The sequence below is a fragment of the Carcharhinus amblyrhynchos genome, chromosome 17 (genome assembly GCF_965287045.1).
Source record: "Carcharhinus amblyrhynchos chromosome 17, sCarAmb.v2.hapA, whole genome shotgun sequence".
In the NCBI taxonomy this organism is placed as follows: domain Eukaryota; kingdom Metazoa; phylum Chordata; class Chondrichthyes; order Carcharhiniformes; family Carcharhinidae; genus Carcharhinus; species Carcharhinus amblyrhynchos.
Genome location: NC_137340.1, coordinates 51,816,315 through 51,843,090, shown reverse-complemented (window position 1 = coordinate 51,843,090; position 26,776 = coordinate 51,816,315). Strand labels below are relative to the sequence as shown.

The window sequence follows — 26,776 nt, the reverse complement described above, 5'->3', positions numbered from 1 at the left end:
ACGAGCTAATTCAAAGTGAGGGTAATAGAATCAAAGTTTAAATCTAAAGTAAATGTCAGGAAGAGCTCCATGACAGAAGTTGCGTTGGTTAGATGTAGTTGAATCTTCCAAAGAAGCAATGCAGGCACCTCTTTCACGCCTCATGGCAGAGTTACTGTACTGATTTCAGGCTTCACTTTGCTTTGCTTTGTCACATCCTTTGCAGTGGCTGCAGGCTTGAACATCAAATTATTTTTGGATTGATGTTGAAAGACGTTTTGTGATGTTTGCTCATGAGTGCAAAGCAGACACACTGTATGGCACCAAAATTGGCCAATTACACGATGTCCAGCTGGATGGTCATTTCACTGCTGAATAATTCACTTCACTCCCTCTGCTTTGGGGGTATGCTCCTTCCTCGGTGGTTCCTGAGAGTTCCATGTCGATCAGCACAAAACTGGGCACTGTCCCACTGCAGCCAAGGAAAGTCCGACTTTGTTCCTTTGTGCTCTCTGTGACTGTGGCTTCCAGGAGCTGCCCTGGGAGGGAAGGATGTGTCTCAGTACCACACTCGATGGCGGTTACTTCTGCCAATGCAATTTCTTCACTCCTTTCTGCCTCAACTGGTAATGCTGTGGACAAGAGGTGTTAAACAGCATTAGATGTTACAACAGCTTGTACAACCATCGAACTCTCGAACTGAAGATAAGCTGATTTCTCTCTCCAGTGGTCTGCTGCCAATCTACACCATTACTATCACTTTGGAGCAACTTCAAGTGAGCAAGTCTAAAACTGAGAATTCTGTGGTAACTCCCCTCCTGACTCCTGTAAGTCTGTCCACCAAGAACAGATGTGGGTATGCCGGCGTTGGACTGGTGTAAACACAGTAAAAAGTCTGACAACACCAGGTTTTAGTCCAACCTATTTATTTGATAATATACTATGGACTAAAACCTGGTGTTGTCAGACTTTTCACCAAGAACAGGTCAGGAATGTGATGGAATACTTACACTGATGAATGAAGCTCTAACACACCTTCTGACTGAAGGATTCAATTGCTTGGTCACAATCCTGGAACTCCCTCCATTAACCTGTTGGACTTTAGTGTTGTGAGACTTCTTACTTGCCCACCCCACCCTAACAGCATTGAGTGTACCTACACCACATGGACCTCAGCAGTGACTCACTATCACCTTCTCAACAGCAACAAATGCCCATCGCCTGTGAACAACTTAAAACATTTCCTTTGGCTGTAAAAAACTTTGAGACATTCTAGGGTGGCACAGTGGTGAGCACTGCTGCCTCAGCGTGCCAGGGACCCAGGTTTGATTCCTGGCTTGGGTCACTGTGTGGGGTCAACACATTCTCCCTGTGTCTGCATGGGTTTCCTCCCACTGTCCAAAAGATGTGCAGTTTAGGTGCATTAGCTGTGCTAAATTCTCCCTCAGTGTACCCGAACAGGTGCCAGAGTGTGGTGACTAGGGGATTTTCACAATAACTTCACTGCAGTGTTAATATACGCTGACTTTTCTTATGACTTGTGACGCTAATAAATAAACTTTAAAAACTTTTATTCCATCCAAAGTGGGAAGGGGCACAGAGCTTAATTCTTTGAGCTGAGCCAGGAATTGGCAGCACTGTAATTGCGCTGAACAAACTATACAAGCACTCAGCAACCTGGCTGGCCGCTTGATCAAGGATCAGAAGCTACAGTACATTAAGACTTAGCAATGCAAACTGGGACAGTCTTTTGGACTCCTCTGGGTCAAAGGAGTGGAAAATACGTCAGCATTCTTACAGCAATTCGGCATATTCAGAAGCAGGGAGGGAAAAGAAAGTGATTGATTGGTAACAGCTTTATTGCATAGAATGCAATAATTCACAGAAAGAATCATAGAACCCGACAGTGCAGAAAGGGGCCATTTGGCCCATCGAGTCTGCACCATCACAATCCCACCCAGGCCCTACCCTCATATCCCTACATATTTACCCGTTAATCCCTCTAACCTATACATCTCAGAACGCTAAGGGGGCAATTTTAGCATAGCCGATCAACCTAACCTGCACATGTTTGGACTGTGGGAGGAAACCCATGCAGACACGAGGGGAACGTGCAAACGCCAGACTGTGACCCAAGCCGGGAATCAAACCCAGGTCCCTGGAGCTGTAAAGCAGCGATGCTAACAACTGCTACTGTGCTGCCCAAGGTTGAACCCTGTCAGGTTATGTTTAGCACCTCTATCTGAGATTATGCAACCTGCACCCCATTCATCCACCCAGCCAGGTCAGCAACACCCCATAATCATTTTCTGTACCTGAACTTAGAGCCCCTGCCTCCATGTCCTCTGACCCATAAGTGTGTAGGGAGCTTCCAACCTCACTGCGGAGAAAGAAAAAGACACACAAATCATATCAGTTGGAAACTCTTCACACATGGTTAACATAAACATTGGTCCAAATAAAAACAACTTTTCCCTTTTCTACTTCACAGAATGTGAGTCCTGGTTCAGTGGGTGGTAGTTTTAGATTCAGAAGGTCATAGGTTCAAATCCCATTCCAGAGACTTGAACACAAAATCCAAGCTGAAGCTCCGAATGCAGTATCGCGGGAGTGCTGCACTGGAGGTGCCACCTTTCGGCTGGGATGGTAAAATAAGGCCTTGCATGGCCATAAAATATCCCACGGCATAATTTTGAGGAACGGCTATGTTATTCCCTCAACATCTCTGAACACAGGTTATCTGATCATTATCACAGGTTTAGTTTATAGGAGCTTGCTGTATGTAAATTAGTTGCACCAATAGATGTCCATGAAAAATAATGTGCAGCAAATGCCCAGGGGCCAGACCTAGACCTAGTTTGTGTCTGGGAGCTGAGTTTAAACCCCAGGCCAGTCGGACATGAATTTATTGCCCTGCTGGTTGTAAGGGTCCTGTGTGAAATGAATTTGCAGTTTCCTAGCAAGAGCGGGTCCTAGTCAGCACTACAATTAAACTAGAAAGTTTTTGAAGAGATTACGAGATAGCCAATGTGGGAAAATGCAGTGTCATTGCAACAGGGAGCAGCACTCTTGTGCTGATTTTGAGGCATATTGATGAGGCTGATGTAGAACGGGTTTTACGTCTTCCTGTTGCACCCACTGGCACAATATTTGATGCATTGTGTCAAAAAAGCATTCCATTCCTAATACATTAACACGCTGTAGATCGAATTCACTATTTTACATTTTGCAAAGTGATGATGGACTCAATCCTGAGTGAACTGGATATGAAGTAGACTGGAATGGAGGGGTTTCACTGTCGTTCTATGATATACCTGCTATGTTGCTCCTGTTCCTGCAGGGTCTGTAGCAGCACGTCCTGATGTACAGTCTGGATGTGATGCAGGAGTGTTGCCTCCTTGGTGTATTTCTTCCTGCAGTGACCACAGCTCAGCATCCGGGCATTGGTCATGTGGACATTTCTCACATGACGGCGCAGGTCCCCTGTAGAATATAACACAGCTTGGGAAAATCCTACACCTTCTGCTCATTTAACTTCCTGTCACTCTGTTTCCCCCCCACCCCCACCCCACATCCCAAACTGCAACCAATGGAGTGCTATCCTAGAAATATGGTGACTGCCTGATACACCTTACCCGAATGGCTGTTCTTCATGTGTGAGCCAGGTGGAACATGTTGCGGGGCTGTTTGGATGAGAATAGAATGGGCTTGCCTGATGTACTCACTGTCTCACAGATGCACACAAATACTCATGGTGTAACACAACTGTATGCACACACAACTGTACGTACGTAAATACACGCACGTGTCCCCACACACTTTCCTTCGATGGCCAGGAATTTGTAATGCAGAGATAGCATCATGATTGATTCAGATCCTTTTCCTTTACCCAAGGGAACTAATGCCAACCGTATAGCCCCGAGCCAACTCACCACAGCCAGAAGTGTTTCTGTACGCCAGGAAAGGCCAGCCAGTCCTCAGCCAAGTGAGCCCAGTAACCCTTCCACTGTACCCTATAATAGTATAATTAGTACCAGTGGCACTATCACAGCAGAATGCAGTTGGCACTATCCTGGCAATATGTGGTCACTGTTCTCTGCACAGTACCAATGCAGAGTGCATGGAAAAGACACTGCCTCTGAGAAGAGGAGGAAGTCAGAGGCAGAGAGGGAAGGAGGGCAAGGAAACAGGGATGTAAGCTCATGAGTGCAGCTGAAACATTGTTGATATTGCATGAAGATTTCACTGGATTCATAACCACTGTCAGATTAGCACATAGTCCAGGTGCACAGGAAAGAATGTGCAGAATGGTGAGGGGTCACTGCCAGTCTCTGAGATAGAGTATATCTCATAATGCAGATCCTTAACTTTCCAGCACTTGCCACACTGTTCACTTTCTAGCTGGCCCCTCAACCAGAATCACATATTCACCAGTCCCACAGGACACGGTCACATAAAACAGAAATTACCCGCACAAGGAGAATTGTAACCCTTAAGAGAAAAGTCTTTTGTTCCTCACAGATGGTTGTAAACAGCTGGAATGCAGTCTGAAAGGGTGGCAGAATCAGATTCCATCTGGACTTTCAGAAGACAATTGTACTTGTTTACAGGACTAATTTACAAGGTTATAGTGGACGAACAACCTGGTGAGTGAGACCAAAGTGGATATTCTTTCAAAGAGCTGGCCAAAGTATGATGGGCCAAAAGGTGGTAGGCTGTAAGATTCTAATTTTTCAGAGCCGTGCCTGCCAACCAGATGCACTGCCTTGGCAAAAGGACTGAGAAATCACAGGACATCGCTTCTCATTTTAGTTTTTCAATTCCTAGCCCTGTCTCAATAAAGATTGCAAAATCACCCCCTCTCCACCAACCACCATCATGAAGTTGACAATAAACCATCTTTATGAAAGAAAGAATGCACCAAACTTGAATTTATAAAGCATCTTATTGTGCCCTGGCTAGTGTTAATCCTCCAGCCAGTATCATTGAAATATATTACCTGATCATTATCACAGTGCTGTTTGTGGGAGCTTGCTGTGGGTAAATTAGCTGCCGTATTGCTCACAGGATGACAAGTACCTTATTGGCTGTGAAATATTTTGGGCTTCCTCTTTCCATGAAAAGTGCTAATAAAAATGAAAGCCCCATCTTGTGGAAAAGAAAGTGAAAATGGTTCATATTCACAGAATTATTTCAATATTTAGCTGTTGTCCTTGTGTAGCAACACTTTTTCTGCACAGCAAGTTGTCACACGTAGCCAGTGAGGTGAATAAACAAGGTAATCTTTATCAGTGGTGTGATGCTATTGACCAGGGTACTGGAAAGACTCCTTATTCCAAATCCCCGTCCTCCACCTTGCACTCTTCCATCCCCACACCCTGCATTCACCCACCCCCTGCACTCTCCCATCTCCACACCCCTTCCCCTTTAAAAGCCAGTTGCCAGCATGCAACATGAATCTCCTCACCAGTTTCTCATGCATAGAGACTCACCCTGGCCTTGCACCAGTTGAAGGAAATGTAGATCAGTCTTGTGGGTTTTTTTTTACTCATTTATGGAATGCAAGCATCACTGGCTAGGCCGGAGTTTATTACTCATCTCTAATTGTCCTTGAGAAAGTGGTGGTGAGCTTCATTCTTGAACAACTGCAGTCCGTGTGGTGTAGGTACATCTACAGTGCAGTTCAGGAGAGAGTTCCCAGATTTTGACCAACCAAAGGTGAAGGAACGGTGATATATTTCCACGTTAGTGTGGTGGCCAAGAGGGAAAGTTCCAGGCAGGAGTGATGCTTTCTTCTAGGTGGTAGCAGCCATGGGTCAGGAAGTTGCTGTCTAGGAAGCCTTAGTTCTTGCAGTGCATCTCGTAGATGGCACACATTGTTACCACTGTGCATCGGTGGTGGAGGGGGTATCACTGCTTTTACCTGGATGGTAACAAGCTTCTTCAGTGTTGGTGGAGCTGCACTCATTCAGTCAAATGGGGAGTATTCCATCACACTCCTGACTTGTGCCTTGTAGATGGTGGACAGGTTTTAGGGAATCAGGTGAGTTACTTGCCACAGGATTTTTAACCTCTGACCTGCTCTTGTAGCCATTGTAATTATGTAACTAGTCTAGTCCAGCTTCTGATCAATGGTAACCCCCAGGATGTTAAGAGTGGTAATGCCAGCGATGGTAATGCCATTGAATGTCAAGTGGTAATGGTTAGATTCTCTGTTGCTCGAGATGGTCACTGCCTGGCGCTTATGTGGCACAAATGTTGCCACTTGTCATCTCAAGCCTGGATATTGTCCAGGTCTTAGTACATTTGAACATGGACTGCTTCAGTACCTGAGGAGTCACGAATGGTGCTGAACTTTGTGTAATCATTAGCAAACATTCCCACTTCTGACCATTTGAAGGAAGGAAGGTCATTGATGCAGCAGCTGAAGATGGTTGAGCCTAGGACACTACCCTAAGGAGCTCCTGCAGTGATACCCTGAAACTGAGATATTGACCTCCAGCAAGCCCAACCATTTTCCTTTGTACTGGGTATGACTCCAACCATACTGATTCCTGGGATGGCGGGATTGAGGCACGAGGATAGATCAGTCAGTTAGGATTAAATTCACTGGAGTTCAGACGAATGACGGGGAGGTTCTCATAGAGATCTTTAAAATTTTAACAGGACTAGACAGGGTTATGCAGGAAGGATGTTCCTGACAACAGGGGAGCCCAGAACTAGGGTCATTGTCAAAGGATAAGAGATAAACCTTTAGGACTGAATGAAGAGAAATTTCTTCACCCAAAGGGTAGTAAGCCTATGGAATTTGTTACCACAGAAATCAGTTAAGGCCAAAACATTGTATGTTTTGAAGAAGGAGTTACTGGCGGAGGGGTGGGGTGGTGGGAGATCAGGCTATTGAGTTGGATGATCAGCTATAATCATCATGAATTGTGGAGCAGGTTCAAAGGGCTGAATGGCCTATTCCTGTTCCTATTTTATAGAAAACTAGCAGAGAGTTTTCCATCTGATTGGCTCCAGTTTTGCTCTGGCTCATACCTTGCCAAATGCTTTGAATATTTTGAAGGCAGAGGTAGTTAGATTCTTGGTAAGTAGCGGTGATAAGTTATCAGGGAACCAAATGGCCAACCCTGTTCCTTGTTTGAATGTTGCCTCTATGCAGTCTCTCTCACACCACCTCCGGAGTTTAGCTCTTTTCACAGAACCCTTACAATGCAGAAGGAGGCCATTCAGCCAATCAAGTCTGCACCGACTCTCTGACAGAGCATCTCACCCAAACCTTAGAGCCATAACGCCACATATTTACCCCACTAATGCACATCTTTGGACTGTGGGAGGAAATCAGAGTACCCAGAGAAAACGCACGCAGAACGTGCAAACTTGACACAGACAGTGACCTGAATCCGGGAATCAAACCTGATCCATGGCCCTGAGAGGCAGCAGTGCTAACTACTGTGTCACCATGCTGCCCCATCTATGTCTGAACAAAGGCTGTAAAGAGATCAAGAGCTAAGAGGCCCTGGCAGAACCCAAACTGAGAGTATTGCTGAGTAAGTGCTGCTTGACAGGGCTACAGTCCTTACTGCGGATGCTGGAATCTGAAACCAAAAGAGAAAACACTGGAAAATCTCAGCAGGTCTGGAAGCATTGACAAAGCTTTGACAAAGGGTCATGTGGACTCAAAACGTCAGCTCTTTTCTCTCCTTATAGAAGATGCCAGACTTGCTGAGATTTTCCAGCATTTTTTCTCTTGGTTTCTGCTCAGTGCTGTTGATGACCCCTTCCATCACTTTGCTGTTGATTGAGAGTAGACTAATGGGGCGGCATTTGGCCAGGTTAGCTCTGTCCTGTTTCTTGTGTACAGGACATACCTAGACAATGTTTCATGTTGCCGGAATAGGTGCCAGTGTTACAGCTGCATTGGAACATCTTGTTCCAATTGCTGTACTCCAGTGTCAGGATTTCAAAACCCTCACATGGTAGGTACTAAATGAACCATTCAGAGCCGCCAATCATTAATAGGCCATTCAAGCCTTGGGGGGTGGGGGGAGGGGAGGGTGAATCACAATCACACAGAATCCTGACTGACCCTCATGTAACCAATTCTCATGCCTGCAACTTCCAGTAAGGATCAGGAGCTCTGTTGGAACATTTTATTTAATGTCACGCTGATGTTTACAACACCCGCATGTGACACATTGTTTAAAGTCAAGGCTGAAGAAAGGCACATGGCTCTTTAAAATTACAGGCATTCTTTACACTTAAATAACTATATTCTGCTCTGGGCCACCCTAATATACCATCTGTATTGTGAGGGGACAGAGCAGCCTTTGTTGCTAAACCTCTAAGTCCTGAGCTCCTGTTATTTCCTTATCTTCATGCTCTGCCCATAGAGAACAGGGTGAGGTATTGAAGAATTCACATTCTGATAAACAGATGGACAGGCAGTGATGTGAACATACAAATTATACGAATGTGGCCCCTGGAGCCTGCAGTAAGATCATGACTGAACTGACAGTAACCTCAATTCTACATTTTCACCTACCCTTCATAACCTTTCATTGCCTTGATTAGCAAGAATCTGTTTACCACTGCCTTAAAAACATTCAAAGACTCTGCTTCCTCTGCCTCTCAAGGAAGAGAATTTAAAAGACTCACAACCTTCAGAGAAAAAAAAATCCCTCCCTCTCTGTCTAAAATGGACAACCCCTCATTTTTCAAAAACAACCCTCCAGTTCTACAGGAAATATCCTCTCTACATCCATCCTATCAAGTTCTCTCAGGTTCTTATGTGTTTCAATCAAATCACCTCTTACATAAGAACATAAGAAATAGGAGCAGGAGTAGGCCATCTAGCCCTTCGAGCCTGCCCCGCCATTCAATAAGATCATGGCTGATCTGTCGTGGCTCAGTTCCACTTTCCCGCCCTCTCCCCATAACCCTTAATCCCCTCTCTTATCAAGAACCCATCAACCCGCTTCTTAAAAATATTTAGCGAGGCAGCCTCCACCACTTCAACGGGCAGAGAATTCCAGAGATTCACCACCCTTTGAGTGAAGAAGTTCCTCCTCAACTCCGTTCTAAACCGCCTCCCCTTTATCTTGAGGCTGTGCCCCCTAGTCCTACTGTCTTTTTTGAGCGGGAAGAGTCTCTCCACCTCTATCCTATCCATCCCATTCATTATCTTATACGTCTCAATGAGATCTCCCCTCATTCTTCTAAACTCTAACGAGTACAAGCCTAGTTTATTCAGCCTCTCCTCATAGCTCAATCCCCTCAACTCCGGTATCAGCCTAGTAAACCTCCTCTGCACTCCCTCCAGGGCCAAAATATCCTTGCGCAGGTGCGGCGCCCAAAACTGCACACAGTACTCCAGCTGCGGCCTCACCAATGCCCTATACAGCTGCACTTCCAATAAAGAAATCAATACTGTACACAGTACTTCAGGTGTGATCTCACCAATACCCTGTATAACTGAAGCATAACCTCTCTACTTTTGTAATCAATTCCCCTTGCAATAAACAATAACATTCTATTAACTTTCCTAATTACTTGCTGCACGTGCATGCCAACCTTTTTGCGATTCATGCACTAAGACACCCAGATTCCTCTGCATCTCCACCATCCAGATACGTTTTCATATTCTTCCTGCCAAAATGGTCAATTTCACATTTTGCCACATTCTATTCCAAAAAGTTGATGTCCTATCACTGATCCCTGTGGTACACCACTCTTACCAAACAGAACGTGACCTATTTATGTCGACACTGCTTCCTGTTAGCTAGCCAATCTTTACCTTGAGCTTTAAATTTCTGCCTTTGATGTGACATCTTATCAAATGACTTCTGAAATCCAAGTACAGTACATCTACCAGCACATGTTACTACTTCAAAGAATTCTAATAATTTGGTTAAACATTATTTCCCTTTCATAAAATTAAGCTGACTCTGTCTGATTACCTTAAATTTTTTGAAGTGCATTGCCATAGCTGCCAACATTTTTCCATTGACAGAGGTTGGGCTAACTGACCTGTAGTTTCCAGCTTTCTGTCTCCCTCTCTTTATGAATAAAGGAGTTATATTTGCTATTTTCCCATCTAATGGAACTTTCCCCAAATCTAGGGAATTTTGGAAATTAAAACGAGCTCACTAACTGCTCACTTGGAAGATACCTTCTGTAGCTGTAACCCAACCATAATACAAGTGGACAGGGGGGTTTGAGAAAGGATTCATCTGATGCAGCAAGCAGAGGTTTACATGCTGCACCAACCTACACCACGAGGATGAAAACCACCCACACCCTTCAGATGAAAGAATCCCACTGGATGACACAGGGAAATCTGAGGTGGGACCATTGAAGCAGGACTCCAATTCTTCACCTTCTAAGTCAAGGGCTAGTAATGCTGGCTCTGACCCCAAGGTTCTGAATGCAAAGAGGTGGAGATCGATTAGGGAGTAGTGGTCAGAGATTCTGAAAACTCTGGATTGTTGCTGAATGAGTGGTTGATCTTAGTGAAACATGACTTGGACCAGGAAATGGTGTTTAGAAACAAAATGAGGATTAGAAAGAGGCTGAATTTCTCCCATGTAGAATAGCAGATACCCAGGAGTGAGTTACACACTGGAATCTACTTGACGAGTTGAGTGGTTTATATATCGAATAGCAGATACCCAGGAATGAGTTACAGACTGGAATCTAATCAAGGAGTTCGGGATGGTTTATATATCGAATAACAGATACCCGGGAGTGAGTTACAGACTGGAATCTAATCGAGGGGTTTGGGATGGTTTATATATCGAATTGCAGATACTCGGGAGTGAGTTACAGACTGGAATCTAATCAAGGGGTTCAGGATGGTTTATATATCGAATAGCAGATACCTGGGAGTGAGTTACAAACTGGAATCTAATCAAGGGGTTGGGGTGATTTACATATAGAGTAATTGATAGCTGGGAGAGAGTTACAGACTGGAATCTAATCGAGGGGTTCAGGATGGTTTATATATAGAATAACAGGTACCTGGGAGTGAGTTACAGACTGGAATCTAATCGAGGGGTTCAGGATGGTTTATATATAGAATAACAGGTACCTGGGAGTGAGTTATAGATTGGAATCTAAGGGAGGGTTTTGGGAGAACCATTATGATGCACTTACCAGACTGGAAGAAGGATTTCTGGCAGTGGTTGCATTGGAATGGACGATCTTTGGTATGAAATCTTTTGTGAACAACCAGATCACTGAAAGTACAGAATAACACATGAACCTCAAACCAGTGAATTGCCACAGATTTCAGGGAGAGACTCTCCCAGCTGAATAGTTTCTTCAAACTGTCTCCATACCTGGCTCTGAGGAAGCCCTTCCCACACACATCGCACTTGTGGGGCTGTGTGCCCGTGTGGATGTGAGCGTGTCTCCTTAGGTCACAGTGCTGGATGAACTGGCGGTCACAGTGTGGGCACTTGTACCTGGTATCTTCCTGCAATAGGAGAATGGAGAGAAAGGAGTAGGTTTAAGTTTATTCATTAGTCTCACAAGTAGGCTTACGTCAACACTGCAATGACATTTGTGTGAAAATTCCCATGTCGCCTGTTTGGGTCAATGCATCCAACCAACACGTCTTTCGGACTGTGGGAGGAAACCAGAGCACCCGGAGGAAACCCACGCAGACAGGGGGAGAACATGCAGACTCCGCACAGCCAGTGACCCAAGCCGGGAACTGAACCCGGGTCCCTGGCACTATGAGGCTGCAGCGTTAACCACTGTGTCACCATGCTGCCCATGGAGTATTAGCAATGGCTGCATCAGGGTATCTAACAGCCCACAAGCAGAGAAGCTTCAGTGACTCCTCTGTTGCCAGTGACCCAATGAAGTTTCCGAATAACTTCAATCCCTAGCACTAAGAAAACAAAGAAAAACACCAGCAGTATTTCCACAATTTCCAATCGTTGCCAGTGACCCATTAAAAACCATCAGAATATACTTAGCAATGCCAGAATTAAAGTGCTGCTTTCCCTGTTCAATTCCCAATGTTTGGATCACAATTGCTGAGTGCCCACTGGCAGCAGACCCACAAGGACCGAACCTCAGCAGCTGGTGAATATCCCTGCAGTCACTCCGTTAACTGACTGACTCACCCTTCCCAGGGTCTGCTGTGTCTGGGTTGGTGGCCACTCTCGCTCTCGAGTCATTCGGTCAAGCGATTAAGTCCCACTCCAGAGACTCGAACACAAAAATCCAGACTGATATTTCCAAGCAGTACTCAGGGGCTGCTGCACCGTCAGAAGCACTGTCTTTTGGAAGCTCCCTCTCAGTTGGAGTAAACGATTTCATGAACAATTTTCAAAAGAGTTTACCCCAGTGTCTTGGCCGATATTTAACCATGTTTTCAAACATTACAACAACGACCACACTTCACAACTACTTCCAGTCTTAGAGGTTTACAGCATGGAAACAGACTCTTTGGCCCAATGTCCATGCTGCCCTTTTTTTTAAACCCCTAAGCTAGTCCCAATTGCCCGCATTTGGCCTATATCCCTCTATGCCTATCTTACCCATGTAACTGTCTACATGCTTTTTAAAAGACAAAATTGTACCCACCTCTACTACTGCCTCTGGCAGCTTGTTCCAGACACTCACCATCCTCTGTGTGAAAAAATTGCCCTTCTGGACCCTTTTGTATCTCTCCCCTCTCACCTTAAACCTATGCCCTCTAGTTTTAGACTCCCCTACCTTTGGGAAAAGTTATTGACTATCTAACCGATCTATGCCCCTCATTATTTTATCAACCTCAATAAGATCATCCCTCAGCCTTCTATGCTGTAGAGAAAAAAGTCCCAGTCTATCCAGCCTCTCCTTATAACTCAAACCATCAAGTCCCAGTAGCATCCTAGTAAATCTCTTCTATGCTCTTTTTAGTTTAATAATATCCTTTCTATAACAGGGTGACCAGAACTGTACACAGTATTCCAAGTATATATTGATTGTAAAGCACTTTAGAACATCACGAGGTCATGAAAGTTGGGTTATAAATCTTACAATCCCAGACGGTGTTACGACTGGGCAAGTGGAACTGATAAATCCTAACTTTTATTTTTAGTTTGGGAATGTGGAGAGCAGCTCCTGAACAGAGTCAGAGTCTGCTGATAAACTTTTAACAAAATAATAAAACATTTATTAAACAAGGTGAACTATATTACACTTCACCCACAACTTTATCTTACAGATATATATACAGATTTGTAAGGATAACACAAGTTACAAGATCTACCTTATATACTCATGTTCACAGTGAGTGCACAGTCCAGTAAACAACTGGTGGCCTGTGATCAGACTCACCACACTGTAAAACCAAGTAACAGGTGCTACCCTAAACGGATGCTATGGATCTCTCACCAACACCCTCTGAAACATTTGTCACACTGTGAGCAAATGTTCTCACCGGAACTCTGTTTTCCTATCTCTACCCTTGAAGAAGTCAACAGGGAACGTACTCCCAGACTACCCCTTCACTTAGCCATCTTCAACAAGGTTCTGCCCCCAAGGTTTCAGTCTCTCCTTCTGATGTCCCTCTGCCCTGAATGGTCACATGCATTCAGGCTTCAATTTCCAAACACACTCAGATGTACCAACAGAATACTACTACTTTGCAAGCCCATAGTAAGGAGTTACAGCCCTTGACTGTCCATTTGGATCTCGCTTCTCATGGGCCATTTTGCTCTTAGGCCACTTCCTACAGCTGAAGGAGCCTTCTATTCCTCCTCACTCATAACTTCACTGAACAGCATCTGTTCCAGATTCCTGTTCCTGGACTTGCCTATCATCTTGGGACCTTCCTAATCCAATCCCTGGCTTTTGAAATGTTCTTCTTTAGTTTGGAATTTGTTATCTGTCCCTTTTCATGTCCTGTCTGTCGTGATACTTTCTTCAACTGAACTAAAACTACATCTCTGTTTTTCCCTGTCTTGGGGGGAGGGGTTTCCCCTCTCTGGACCTCTGTTGATGGGCAACAGCATCATTTTTTCTACCTTGTATTTGCTTCAACATCCCTTCAAGAGTTTAAAACTTCATTAAAAACACGGGTATACAAACAGCATCCAGGACAAAGCAGCCGCTTGACTGATACTCCAGCCCTCTTCACCTCCATTCCATCCATCACCAACACACAATGGAAGTTGTCTGTACCATCTACAAGAGTAAAAAGCCTGACAACACCAGGTTTTAGTCCAACCGACTAAAACCTGGTGTTGTCAGACTTTTTACTGTGTTTACCCCAGTCCAACGCCGGCACATCCACATCATCCATCTACAAGATGCACTGCAGCAACTCATCAAGGCACCTTTGACAGAATCTTCCAAATCCATGGCCACCATCACTTAGAAGGACAAGAACAGCAGATACCCGGGAACACCACCACCTGGAGGTTCCCCTTCGAGCCACCCACCTTGGATGGGTAGCTTGGAAATATATCGCCATTCCTTCATTGCTGCTGGGTCAAAAACCTGGAACTCCCTCCCTAACAGCACTGTGGGTGTACCTACACCACAGGGCCTGCAGTGGTTCAGGAAAGCAGCTCACCCACCACCTTCTCAAGGGAGGGGCAATAAATGCTGGTCTAGCCAATGATGCCCACGTGCTGTGAAAAAATAAATTAAAAGACTCAGCCAGTCAGATTCTCACCCCAGTACCAAGAAGAACTGCAGAATTTTCATCCTTCTTAAATTTTCTTTCATCACTGAAAGTGAAAGTTCTAATTAACCATTCTTTATCTCCCAAAATGAAAAAGATCTTACAATATCTTGGGACTCAGGACATAATGCAGCACTTCATACCCAAAGGTGTGTGGGTTAAGTTGATTGGCCATGCTGAATTGACCCTTAGTTTCAGGGGGATTAGCAGGACAAGTAAGTGGTGTTATGGGGATGGGGGTTGGGTGGGATTGTCAATGGGCCTGCGTGGCTTCTGTGATTCTCCTCTTCAAAATCCTGCCTTGGGAGCTTTTACAGAATCTTGGCAGATTGCTCCCCTGCTAATCCACTGAGACCAACTGTACACCTTCATCACTGTCCTTCCTGCAATCGGCAGCTTAACACAATCCAAGAGTATAAGTGGGACTTTGCAGGTCAGTGAGGCCCAGTTACCACTCTGTAGTTCACACACCAGCAGGGAGAGTTGCTGCCGAGGCCGAGTGTTCATTGCTCATAACGGCCTTTGAGGTGGTGGTGTTGAGCCACCATCTTGAATATAACTGAGTGGCTTGCTGGGCCATTGCAGAATGGGGGATAATGTTACTGGAATGTAGAATCCCTACAGAAGGAGGCCATTCAGCCCAGTCTGTACCGACCACAACCCACCCAGCCCTTATCCCTGTAACCCCACACATTTACCTGCTAATCCCCCCGATACTAGGGTCAATTTAGCATGGCCAATCCACCTAACCCGCACATCTTTGGACTGCGGGAGGAAACCGGAGCACCTGGAGGAAACCCACGCAGTCATGAAGAGAACGTGCAGACTTCGCACAGACAGTGACCCAAGGCCGGAATTGAACCTGGGTCCCTGGTGCGGTGAGGCAGCAGTGCTAACCACTGTGCCACCATGCCGTTATGGAGCAGGAGGTCTGAGTTTTGGGCGATGGTGGAGATGTACAGTAATTTTTCAAAAAGCCCAAACTACCAACCTCGGTGTTAACCATGTGGATCTTCTTATGTCGGACATAGTTGCCACGGCGATTAAACGTCAAACTGCAGAGGTAGCACTTGTATAATTTTCCATCTGTTTCCACATCTGGTGCTGTGCAAAGAAACAGATTTCAGAGCGATTAGTTCAGGAAGCTGTGCACTGAGTCAGCTAACATCTTGATGGTGGCTTGGGACACTTACCTTCTTGCTTTGCTGACAGCTCCTCTTGGCTTGTTTCCTGGGATACGGTGAAGACCAAAGACCCAGCTGAAATCACAGCATCAGCCGTAGCCAAGGTGAACCTCCGCGGACCCGTCTGGAGCAGCACCTGGAAGGTGAAAGGTCACATGCCCAATATAAATAAACGCATTTAATTGGAACTTGACATTTTTGTCACGCATTCAGGAAGATGATGGATGCTGATTTCAGAGTTTTGACCAGCATACCCCAATTGAAGCAGAGCACAGCTTAGAAACAAACAAAAATCTCCCTCTACACTGTCGCCATCAAACACTCCCAGGACAGGTACAGCACAGGGTTACATACAGAGTAAAGCTCCCTCTACACTGTCCTCATTAAACACTCCCAGGACAGATACAGCACAGGGTTAGATACAGAGTAAAGCTCCCTCTACACTGTCCCCATCAAACACTCCCAGGACAGGTACAGCACGGGGTTAGATACAGAGTAAAACTCCCTCTACACTGTCCCCATCAAACACTCCCAGGACAGGTACAGCACGGGGGTTAGATACAGAGTAAAGCTCCCTCTACACTGTCCCCATCAAACACTCCCAGGACAGGTACAGCTCAGGGTTAGATACAGAGTAAAGCTCCCTCTACACTGTCCCCATCAAACACTCCCAGGACAGGTACAGCTCGGGGTTAGATACAGAGTAAAGCTCCCTCTACACTGTCGCCATCAAACACTCCCAGGACAGGTACAGCACGGGGTTAGATACAGAGTAAAGCTCCCTCTACACTGTCCCCCATCAAACACTCCCAGGACAGATACAGCACGGGGTTAGATACAGAGTAAAGCTCCCTCTACACTGTCCCCCATCAAACACTCCCAGGACAGATACAGCACAGGGTTAGATACAGAGTAAAGCTCCCTCTACACTGTCCCCATTAAAGATTCCATTGATTTTTCTAATTCCATCTCATCCATTGGAATGTTTTTCAACATTCAAGGCACTGTATAAGAGCAAGTTGCTGTCCCAGTGCATTAACAGCAGAAAGGTCTTACTGAACTGGCAGCATTTTACCTTTAGACATCCCAATCCCGCCCCCCTCACGGTGTCCACGGTACCTGTGTTGGGTGTAGGAGTTCGGTGATGGCAGCGAGGTCCTTTCCATACATTTTGATGCCATTAGGTAGCTCCAGTATCACCTCCTGGGGCACCTGGAACTCCAGGCTCTCCTGGGGTACCGTTGACAGGACCAAGGCATGCCGCTCGCTCCTCTCAGTCAAGGGGTCGACCAGCTCCTCGCTTTCTACCTCCTGGCACTCTGTCAGGGGAGGCATCGCAATCTCACTCAGCACCTGTGCCGTTTCCAGGAGGTCGGCGTTCTCTGTGAGGAAGGAGTGGAAGGCCGTCCCCGTCAGTACATGTAGACAGTCCACCCAAGCGAAACCACAACCTCCAGGTCCAAATCCAAAACCACTTACTGGTGGTTTGCATGGCCACTGAGTGTTGCTGCCTCTCCCATTGTAGGCGGCACAGTGGTTAGCACTGCTACCTCACAGCTCCAGGGACCCAGGTTCAATTCCAGTTTGGGTCACTATCTGTGCGGAGTTTGCAAGTTCTCCCCGTGTCTGCGTGGGTTTCCTGCGGGTGTTCCGGATTCCTCCCACAGTCCGAAAGAAATGTTTAGGTGCAATGGCCATGCTAAATTCCCCCTCAGTGTCCCAAACAGGCGCCAGAGTGTGGCGACTAGGGGATTTTCACAGTAACTTCATTGCAGTGTTAATGTAAGCCAACTTGTGACAATAAATAAACTTTAAACATTATAATGGACCTCTTCAATCCCAGTGGCAGCTCAGCAGGACAGGGGAGAAGAAACTCAAAAAGTATCAAAAACCATGGGGAAGTCAATGATTTACCGTTCACTTACCCTTCCTGGAATACATTCCTTCAGGCTCACAGAGGGCCCATGGGACTTTTCACAACCTCCAGTCCTCTCAAAGCACTTTACACCAAATAAGTAGTTTTTGAAGTGGATATTGTTGCTATAATGAAGGAGACACAATCCATGTGCAGTAAGCTGCACAGAGAGCTCCCATAAACAGCAATCTGATCAAAGTTAAATCTCACGGGATCCAGGGTGAGGTATCTAAATGGATACAAAATTGACTTCTTCACAGAAGCCAGTGTGTGGTTGTAGAGAGTTGTCTTTCAAACTGAAGGCATGTGACTAGCAGTGTGCCTCAGGGCTCAGTGCTGGGTCCACTGTTATTTGTCATTTATATTAAAGATTTGCATGAGAATATAGGGGGCATGGTTAGTAAGTTTGCCAATGACACCAAGGTTGGTGGCATAGTGGATACTGAGGAAGGTTATCTCCAATTGCAATGGGATCTTGATCAATTGGGCCAGTGAGCTGACGAATGCCGGATGGAGTTTGATTTAGACAAATGTGAGGTAATGCACTTTGGTAGACTGAACCAGGACAGGACTTACTCAGTTAATGGTAGGGTGTTGGGGAGAGTTACAGAACAAAGAGATCTCGTGGTACATGTTTATAGCTCCTGAAAGTGGAGTCACAGGTGGACAGAGTGGTGACGAAGGCATTCGGCACGCTTGGTTTCATCAGTCAGAACACTGAATACGGGAGTTGGAACGTCTTGTTAAAGTTGTACAAGACATTGGTAAGGCCACACTTGGAATACTGTGTGCAATAGGGTCACCCTATTATAGAAAGAATATTATTAAACTAGAAAGAGTGCGTAGAAGGTTTACTAGGATGCTAGTAAACTTGATGGATTGAGTTATAAGGAGAGGCTGAATAGACTGGGACATTTTTCTTTGGAGCATATGAGGCTGAGTGGTGATCTTACGGAGATCTATAAAATAATGAGGGGCATAGACAAGGTAGATAGTCAATATCTTTTTCCAAAGGTAGGGGAGTCTAAAACTAGAGGGCATTGGTTTAAGGTGAGAGGGGAGTGATACAAGTGTCCAGAGGGGCAATTATTTCGCACAGAGGGTGGTGAATGTCTGGAACAAGCTGCCAGAGGTAGTAGTTGAGGCGGGTATAATTTTATCTTTTAAAAAGCATTTAGACAGTTACATGGGTACGATGGGTATAGAGGGATATGGGCCAAATGCAGGCAATTGGGATTAGTTTAAGGATTTTTAAAAAAAAGGGTGCATGGACAAGTTGGGCCGAAGGGCCTGTTTCCATGCACCTCTATGACCGGATCTTTGGTTTTGTCCGATGTTGGTTGTGGATTTAAATATTGTCCAGGACACTGGCAGATCTCGCACGCTCTTCCTCAAAATACTGCCATGGGATCTTTCACAATCACCCCAGAGGCAGAAGGGGGCCTCCTTTTCATCCAAGACAGGGCATCCCTGACAGTACAACACCCCCTCCCTGGCTGTCAGCCTGCATTTTGTGTTCACAGGTCTGGAGTGGGACTTGAACCCACAACCATGGGACTCAGGGATAACAGTTCTATCCAGTGGAGTTAGACCAGGGACTTCAGTTATGTGGGTGAATAGATAGGTTAGGACGGCTTGCCAAAAAACTCAGAGAGTTAGGGAGAGGTTTAATTGAGGTGCTCAAAATGAGGAGGGGATTTGATCGATGTGGAGAAACTATTTCCATTTGCAGGAGGGTCATGAATCAGAACCGACAATGTTTGAAACCTATTTCTCCACTCACCTGATGAAAGCTTGTGATTCCCAATAAACCTGTTGGATTTTAACCTGGTGTTGTGAGACTTCTTACTGTGCCCACCCCAATCCAACACTGGCATCTCCACATCAATGTTTGAGATAACTGGCAAAAATACCAAATCAGGGGAGACGAGGAGAATTTATATTTTTACACAGCGGGTTATGGGTTAGAAAGCACTGCTTGATAGGAAGATGGAGGCAGATAAAAATTTGTAAAGAGAAATTCACAGACCTGGGGGTAAAGAGCAAGGAAGTGGAGACGAACTCTTTCACAGAATTAGCACAGGTATGCTGGGCCTAATGGTCTCCTTCTCTGCTGTGAGTTTCTATGAGATAACAAAATAGGGAAAAATGCATTATATTCACATGATGGCCCCAAATTAAACAGGTGTAGCAGCACTGCCCAGAACCGGAATATCCTTCAAAGGATGGGGCAGCACAGTGGGTTAGCACTGCTGCCTCACAGCGCCAGGGATCCGGGTTCAATTCCCGGCGTAGATGACTGTGTGGAGTCTGCATGTTCTCCCCATGTCTGAGTGGGATTCCTCCGGGTGCTCCTGTTTCCTCCCACATTCCAAAGACGTGCTGGTTAGGTGGATTGGCTTTGCTAAATTGACCCTTGGTGTCAGGTGGAACAGCAGAGTAAATATGTGGGGTTATGGGAATAGGGTCTGGGTGGGATTGTGGTTGGTGCAAACTCAATGGGCTGAAGGGCCTCGTGAACTGTAGGGATTCTATTCTATGGGAGGAGGCCATTCAACCCATCATTGCCAGTGTTGGATCTTTGAAAAGGTCCCATTCATCTTGGGGTTCTGGACTGATCCTCTGATGCGCCTTTAATGTGCCTTTACCTTTTGGATGCTGTGGTCTTTGAGTGGTGACAGCAGTCCCATCAACCTGTTCACTTCCAGAAGCTGAGGCCTCATTCGGGACATCCGGCACAAGGAGGCAATCGCTGTGGGCACTCGCCAGTTCTGAGGCTAGGTTGCCCACAATCACCGGCCCATCCGCTGCAGCCTGGCTGTGCTGTGGCAGAGCCTGTGTCTCCGACTGTACATCCAACGAGGTGGCAACTCTGTGAACTTCCTCACCTTGTGTCGGGGCTGGTTCCAGAGTGAGGTTTTCAGCTTCGAGCTGTCTGTCACCTTCTGCCATCTCACTGGTGATGATCAGCTCGCCCGCCGGGCACTCTTCAACTTCCATCTGGCCAGCTGTGGGCAGCAATATTGATTCAATCAGGTGAGATATCAGATCTAAGAATCATAGAATTCCTACAGTGCAGAAGGAGGCCATTCGGCCCACTGAGTCTGCACCGACTACAATCTGACCAGGCCCAATCCCCATAATCCCATGCATTTATCTCTAGTTAGTTCCCCTGATACTAAGGGCAATTAAATATGGCCAATTAACCTAACCCGCTCATCTTTCAGACTGTAGGACGAAACCGGAGCACCCGGAGGAAACCCATGCAAACACTGGGAGAATGTGCAAACTCCGCACAGACAGTAACCCAAGCTGGGAATCGAACCCAGGTCTCTGGCGCTGAGAGGCAGCAGTGCTAACCACTGTGCTATCACACCGCCCCATTTTTTTTCTCTTTTTGAATCATAGAATCCTACAGTGCAGAAGGAGACCATTCGGCCCATCATCTACACTTTCTTAGAATTCACTGTCAGGAACTCAGGCCTAAGGAAAGGACTCTCTTCTCATCCATTTAATCTCCTCACACAGGTCACTTGGATTCTTCCCAAACAGACTCTCCCTTCCATTTAATTTTCTGAGGGAATGTTCTGTGCAAACACTGCCTGGTCCATAGTAAGAATATATATAGCTTCAGGATGTCAAATAAACATTCCTGGTTCTCTATTCAGAAACCCTTTCCTCTGCAGACAATATTCCTCTGCAATAGAAGCTTGATGGCTTGGTTGACTATCCCAGCCTAATCCCATCCCGGTAAATCTCCAGCTCCTTGCCAACAGGATATTTATCCAGTCCTGTATTGAAGTTATTGTATTGACTGACATACAAAGACTCTACTGCCTTGTTGTAAATGCTAATAAAACAACTTGCACTTAAAACAAAACACTGGAGCAGGACCAGACCACATGTATCCTTGAGATAAAGGAAAATTATTGCAGATGCTAGAATCTGAAACAGAAGTAGAAAATGCTGAAAAATCTCAGCAGGTCTGACAGCATTTTCATCAGAGAGTTGACAAAAGGTCAGCCAGACTCAAAACATTGGCTCTGTTTTCACAGATGCTATCAGACCTGCTGAGATTTTCCAGCATTTTTTTTGTCTCCTTGAGCTTGTTCAACCATTCGTTAAGATCACAACAGATCTTTGATCTCAACTCCACTTTCCCACTCTATCCCATATCTCTTGATTTCCTTTGAATCCAAGAATCAATCCATCTCAGTCTTTAATATCCTCAATAACTTTTTTAAAATTCTTTCATGGTGTCCCTGGTTAGACCCAGCATCTATTGCCCATCTCTAATTGCCCTTGTGAAGGTGGTAGTGAGCTGCCTTCTTGAACTGCTGCAGTTCATGTAGTGTAGGTTCACCCACAGTGCTGTTAGAGAGATAATTCCAGGAGATCCAGGTAACTTTGCAGTGGCTGTGGGTTTCTGCCTCCATCACCAAACCAGGCAGTGAATTCAAAACATCCAGCACCCTCTGTGTGAACAAGTTCTCCCTCCTGTTCCCTCTAATCCTTCTAGCAATCACCTTAAATCTGTGCCACCTGGGAATTAACCTCTCTATTAGGGGAAACAGGGCTGCTCTGTCTCCTCTGTCTAGGTCCCTCACCATCCAGTGCACCTCAGTCAGGTCATCTCTCGGCTTCCATTGAAGTAAACAGCCCCAGCGTCTCCAATCTCTCCTCATGGCTGCAATTTTCAACATTCTTTGAAATCACCTCTGCACTCTCTCCAGAGCAATTATGTCCTTCCTGTAATATGGGACCAGAACGGTACGCACAATTCCAGATGTGGCCTAGCCTGTTTTACCATTACTTTTGTACGCTATACCTCGTACCGTCAAGAAGACATTCCGTATGATTTTGTTACCACCTCATCTACCCGCCCTGACACCTTCTGGGACCTGTGGACATGCACTCCAAGGCCTCTCACATCCTCTATCCTTCTCAAATTCCCATTTATTAAGTAGTCCCTGGCTTTGTTTGCCTCCCCAAATGCATCACACTGAGGGGCAAATTAGCATGGCCAAACTATACTAACCTGCACATCTTTGGAATGTGGGAGGAAACTGGAGCACCCGGAGGAAACCCACACAGATACAGGGAGAATGTGCAAACTCTGCACAAAGTAACTCAAGCCAGGAATTGAACTCGGGTCCCTGGTGCTGTGAGACAGCAATGCTAACCACTGTGCCACCGTGCTGTCCCACACTGGATTGTCTGGATTGAATTCCATTGCCACTTCTCAGCCCACTCAACCAAACCATTGATATCATTCTTGAGTCAACAGCTGTCCTCTTCACTGCCAATGACCAAATTTTGTGTCACCTTCAAATTTCTCAATTATTGCCTCCCACATTTAAGTCTAAATCACGTACAAAGAACAACAAGGGCCCCAGTACTGAACCCTGTGGAATTCCACTGAAATCTGTTTTCCATTCACAAAAGCATCCATTGACCATTATCCTGTTTCCTGTCACTGAACCAATTTTGGATCCAACCTGGCACCTTCTCCTGCATCCCATGAGATCTCATTTCTCTGACCAGTCTGCCATGTGTGACCTTGTAGACAACATCCAATACACTATCCTCATCAATCCTCTTTGTTACTTCCTTAAAAAATTTTATTAACTTAGTGAGACATGATCTTTTTCGAACAAAGTCATACAGCTATCCTTGGTCAATCTGTACCCTTCTAAGTGACAGTTTATCCTGTTTCTCAGAATTGATTCTAATAGTTTGTCCACCACCAAAGTCAGATTGACCAGCCTATGGTTATTTGGTCTGCCCCTTGCACTCTTCTTAAATAATGGTACAATGTTTGCAGATCTCCAGTCCCCTGGGACCTCACTCATATCTATTTCCTCCCTGCCTTCAACAGCCTGAAAAACAATACATCTGGCCCTGGTGAATTGTACATGTTCAAGGCTGCCACTCCCTTAAGTTCATCTCTCATTATGCTTACTGTATTGAATATATCTCACTGCTCTAACTAGAATTTCTGCATCACCCTTCTCCTTAATGAAGACAAAGTCAAAGTATTAATTGAGAATCCTGCCCACATCTTATAAATCCACCCATAGTTACTGCTGACAACGCTGATAGGCCATGCCTTTCCTTAGTTATTCCCTTGCTTTTAATGCATTGATAAAACATCTTTGGGTTTTCTTTGCTTTTTCCTGTCAATATGTTTTCTTATCTTTTTGTTTTCCTAATTACCTTTATTTCATCCCTGTACTTTCTAACTCCTTTAGGCTGGGCAACAAATGCCAGCATTGCACATATCCCGTGGAAGAGTAAAATTATTACATAATACATGATCGGCGACACCGTGAGATTAGGATGACAAGCCATTCCAGATTTTCAATGTCTGTGCATGGGCTTCCCGACACATCATTTGTCCCACATTTTGCAGGGCAGTGACTGACGAAATTACTCCGTGTCTCATCTTGTACTGCCTGAGCGGGGGCGGGTGGGGGGAACAGAGATCTAGCAGCAAGGGAATGAGGATCTTGACCCTCAGTGGCAGCATTTGGGCGTGACTCCAAAGAGGATCCAGTCAGATCCAGCAGATCATCACTTTCAGGCCCAATGGAGAGGAGAGGATCCAAGCAAGTCCAAGAGTGAGAAGGATCCAGACAGCCCTATGGAGGATGAATGGAGGTGAATGGGGCCACTGAGTAAAGGGGAAGGGGCTTCTGACTTTGCCCATGCAAGGAGAGGAATTGGGTAGATGTGCGTATGATGGAGTGCAATGTGGAAAACTTAGGAGCGGAGTGTTTAAGGGTCCAGGATGCACAGTGTAATTTTAGGTTTTTAAGTGCGATATAATGTCATGGGCACAACCTTTAGTAACTAATTTGAGCTTCCTTGTCAATGCTGAGCACATTATTCCCCTGACATTCCCATCCCCGGGTCTCTAATCTCCCAGCACCATCATCCCACTCCCTCCCCCCCACCCTAATCTCCCACATTTCCCCCTTTCACATCTTGTTAATTCTTTCCCCCCAGTGCAGAAGATGGCCATATGGCTCATTGAGCCTGCACCAACAACAATCCCACCCAGGTCCCATCGTAGGTGTTGATGTGATCAGCGCAACTCGTGGGCCGAAGGGCCTGTTTGTGCTGTAGTGTTCTATGTCACAAGCCCACATATATTTAACCCTCCTATTCTCCCACACAGTAAGGGAGAATTTAGCATGGCCAATCTACCTAACCTGCACATCTTTTGGACTTTGGGAGGAAACCCACACAGCCACGGGGAGAACATGCAAATTCCACACAGACAGTGACCTGAGGCCAGGATTCGAACCCAGGACCCTGGCCCTGTGAGGCAGCAGTGCTAACCACTGTGTCGTCCTCTGCCTCAGAAGTTTCTCAAGTTGGGTATTTGGGGGGGTGGGGGCGATGATACACACTCCCTTTTCTGAAGTCCGTCACAAAAATGTCATCTTAAAAGCAGACCTAAAATGTCATTAGAAAGCAGCAACTTTAAAAAAGAAAAATAAGTAGTTCAAGATGTTGTATTATTGTCAATGCTCAAAAAGGTGGTCTGGGGAGAGGTACAGATAAACAAAACTAGAGAAGGCAGCAGCAGGGTTACAACAGAGCTAAAAAGTTGCAACCAATTTTGCAGGAACAGTTTGATGTGAAGTTAAATCATTGCAAAGGGATGAATGTTGCTGAAAATCCTCATGGCTCCCAGAGATAGGAAATAGTTAGTATTCTCTCTACAACACAGACTTTCTCCCTCCCTCTCCCAGTTATCGGTGTTTTGCTTTGCTCTGCTGTTGAAGATTCCCTCCCTGTAAAGTTTTGCCATTTGTAAAGTTTTTTTGGTCATTTTGCCCACCCTGGTCAAGGCGATTCCGCGAAGAGCAGCAGCAGCATCCGCGAAGCTCAGGGCGCCGCCATCATGAGCAACAAGGAGAACATGGAGACAGGAGCGGCGGCGGGCGGGCGCCGCCCACAGCGCCCCCAACCCGCCTGGAGGACCATACTGCAGCTTCTCCTGCTGGAGTATTATCATGGACATTTAACCCCTATACACTTACACTGAATTTACCTCACACAAACAGGCCACCCTACACAAGGTCCATACTCGTAATGATAAAAACAAAAGCAAAATTACTGCGGATGCTGGAATCTGAAACAAAAACAGAAAAATGCTGGAAAGTCTCAGCAGATCTGACAGCATCTGTGGAGAGTGAATAGAGCCAACATTTAGAGTCAGGATGATTTTGATACCATCTCAGACATAGGGTCAGCCAGACTCAAAACGCGAGCTCCACTCTCTCCACAGATGCTGTCATTAAGTCATTGAGCAATACAGCATGGAAACAGGCCCTTCGGCCCAACCAGTCCGTGCTGACCATGGTGCCCTCACAATAGCCCGAGTTTGGCCCACATCCCTCCAATCCTTTCCCATCCATGTACTTATCCAAACGCTTTTTAAATGCTGCTATTGAACCTGCTTCAACCACTTTCTCTGGCAGCTCGTTCCAGAGACACATCACCATCTGTGTGAAGTAATTACCCTTCAGGTCCCTTTTAAATAAGAACATAAGAACATAAGAAATAGGAGCAGGAGTAGGCCATCTAGCCCTTCGAGCCTGCCCCGCCATTCAATAAGATCATGGCTGATCTGTCGTGGCTCAGTTCCACTTTCCCGCCCTCTCCCCATAACCCTTAATCCCTTCTCTTATCAAAAACCCATCAACCCGCTTCTTAAAAATATTTAGCGAGGCAGCCTCCACCACTTCAACGGGCAGAGAATTCCAGAGATTCACCACCCTTTGAGTGAAGAAGTTCCTCCTCAACTCCGTTCTAAACCGCCTCCCCTTTATCTTGAGGCTGTGCCCCCTAGTCCTACTGTCTTTTTTGAGCGGGAAGAGTCTCTCCACCTCTATCCTATCCATCCCATTCATCATCTTATACGTCTCAATGAGATCTCCCCTCATTCTTCTAAACTCTAACGAGTACAAGCCTAGTTTATTCAGCCTCTCCTCATAG

The 26,776-nt window shown here is 45.7% G+C and overlaps 1 protein-coding gene across 1 annotated transcript; it reads right to left on the bottom strand.

Annotated features, from left to right (window-relative positions):
• Positions 1-25,694, bottom strand: LOC145354511 (uncharacterized). The gene is made up of 10 exons (XM_080205941.1): positions 25,617-25,694; positions 20,416-20,775; positions 16,972-17,234; positions 15,862-15,988; positions 15,660-15,772; positions 11,322-11,458; positions 11,137-11,219; positions 3,294-3,462; positions 2,295-2,359; positions 1-611 (listed from the first exon to the last, which is right to left on the bottom strand). Exons 2-10 carry the CDS (start codon positions 20,765-20,767, stop codon positions 340-342), a joined length of 1,581 nt encoding a protein of 526 aa, XP_080062067.1. The 5' UTR covers positions 20,768-20,775; positions 25,617-25,694; the 3' UTR covers positions 1-339.
• Positions 25,695-26,776: the final 1,082 nt, after the last annotated feature.